The sequence below is a fragment of the Capsella rubella genome, unplaced genomic scaffold (genome assembly GCF_000375325.1).
Source record: "Capsella rubella cultivar Monte Gargano unplaced genomic scaffold, Caprub1_0 scaffold_137, whole genome shotgun sequence".
NCBI classification, from domain to species: Eukaryota; Viridiplantae; Streptophyta; class Magnoliopsida; order Brassicales; family Brassicaceae; genus Capsella; species Capsella rubella.
This window is the reverse complement of record NW_006238791.1, coordinates 2,840-3,693: the sequence shown is the minus strand read 5'-3', so window position 1 is coordinate 3,693 and position 854 is coordinate 2,840. Positions and strand designations below refer to the sequence as shown.

The following is an 854-nucleotide window of genomic DNA, read 5'->3' as shown; positions in this document are numbered from 1 at the left end:
CACTTATTGTTCTTCCTCTACAGAGGCAAAACCTCTCTGCTTTTTCAGTTTGCTCTCAATCTCGCGAGCGCTTCTACAGACTCTCGCGTCGTCTTCATCTGTCACCGGAAAAAACTCGAATCCAATCCTCCGTTTCTCTCTCAGGTAAACTTTTTTCGCATCGCTGCCGTGTTTGAAATTTCTCTGAGCTTTTATGGTATCTAGACTCGAATTCTTCTCAGGGAATCGATCCTTCCTCCGATGTATTCAATCGGATTCAGATGAAGTTAGTAAGAACACAAACCAATTTGAAAACTAAACTTACTTAGCTTAGTTTTAGCGAATGATTCGATAAATCAGTTTCTGTGATTGAAGATATGTGGATGATGATGAAGGAATCAGGAAGTACTTTGCTGCGTTTCATCTTCATCATGTTGATGATTCACCAGTTGCTGTTATAATTGATGATTTTGGTGATTACTTTGCACAATTGTAAGCTTCCACTCTTCACAGGTTCACACATTGGTTTCAAGATTTTGCTTAGAATATGATCATGATGGTTTGAGTTCTTCGATTTTAGGAACTCAGTAACGAGTTCTCGGGCTAGAGACATGGCGATGGTTCGGACTCTTGCTCTATGCCACAATGCTATAGTTGATGCTAAGTGAGTGAGCCTTTTCTCGAATGTTTATATGATGAATCAGAGAAAACAATTTTTGTATGAGTTTTGTGTTTTAGTAGGAAAGCCTTTTGTGAGCTTGTCTTATCCGAGACTAACCATGGAGATTCCCCGAGGTCGTTGTTCATCTACAAACGATGGATCGCGAAGATCTTTTCGATAAAAGGTTTTTGTGTTTTTGTTTTCATCCTGATTC

The 854-nt window shown here is 39.3% G+C and overlaps 1 protein-coding gene across 1 annotated transcript in view; it reads left to right on the top strand.

Annotated features, from left to right (window-relative positions):
• Positions 1-854, top strand: part of LOC17874284 — a 1,577-nt gene that overhangs the window by 257 nt on the left and 466 nt on the right. Inside the window, exons 2-6 of the mRNA XM_023783168.1 lie at positions 24-144; positions 222-265; positions 355-471; positions 560-643; positions 721-824. Of these exons, the coding sequence (XP_023638936.1) occupies positions 24-144; positions 222-265; positions 355-471; positions 560-643; positions 721-824 (470 nt within the window). The remainder of the gene's footprint in view (positions 1-23; positions 145-221; positions 266-354; positions 472-559; positions 644-720; positions 825-854) is intronic.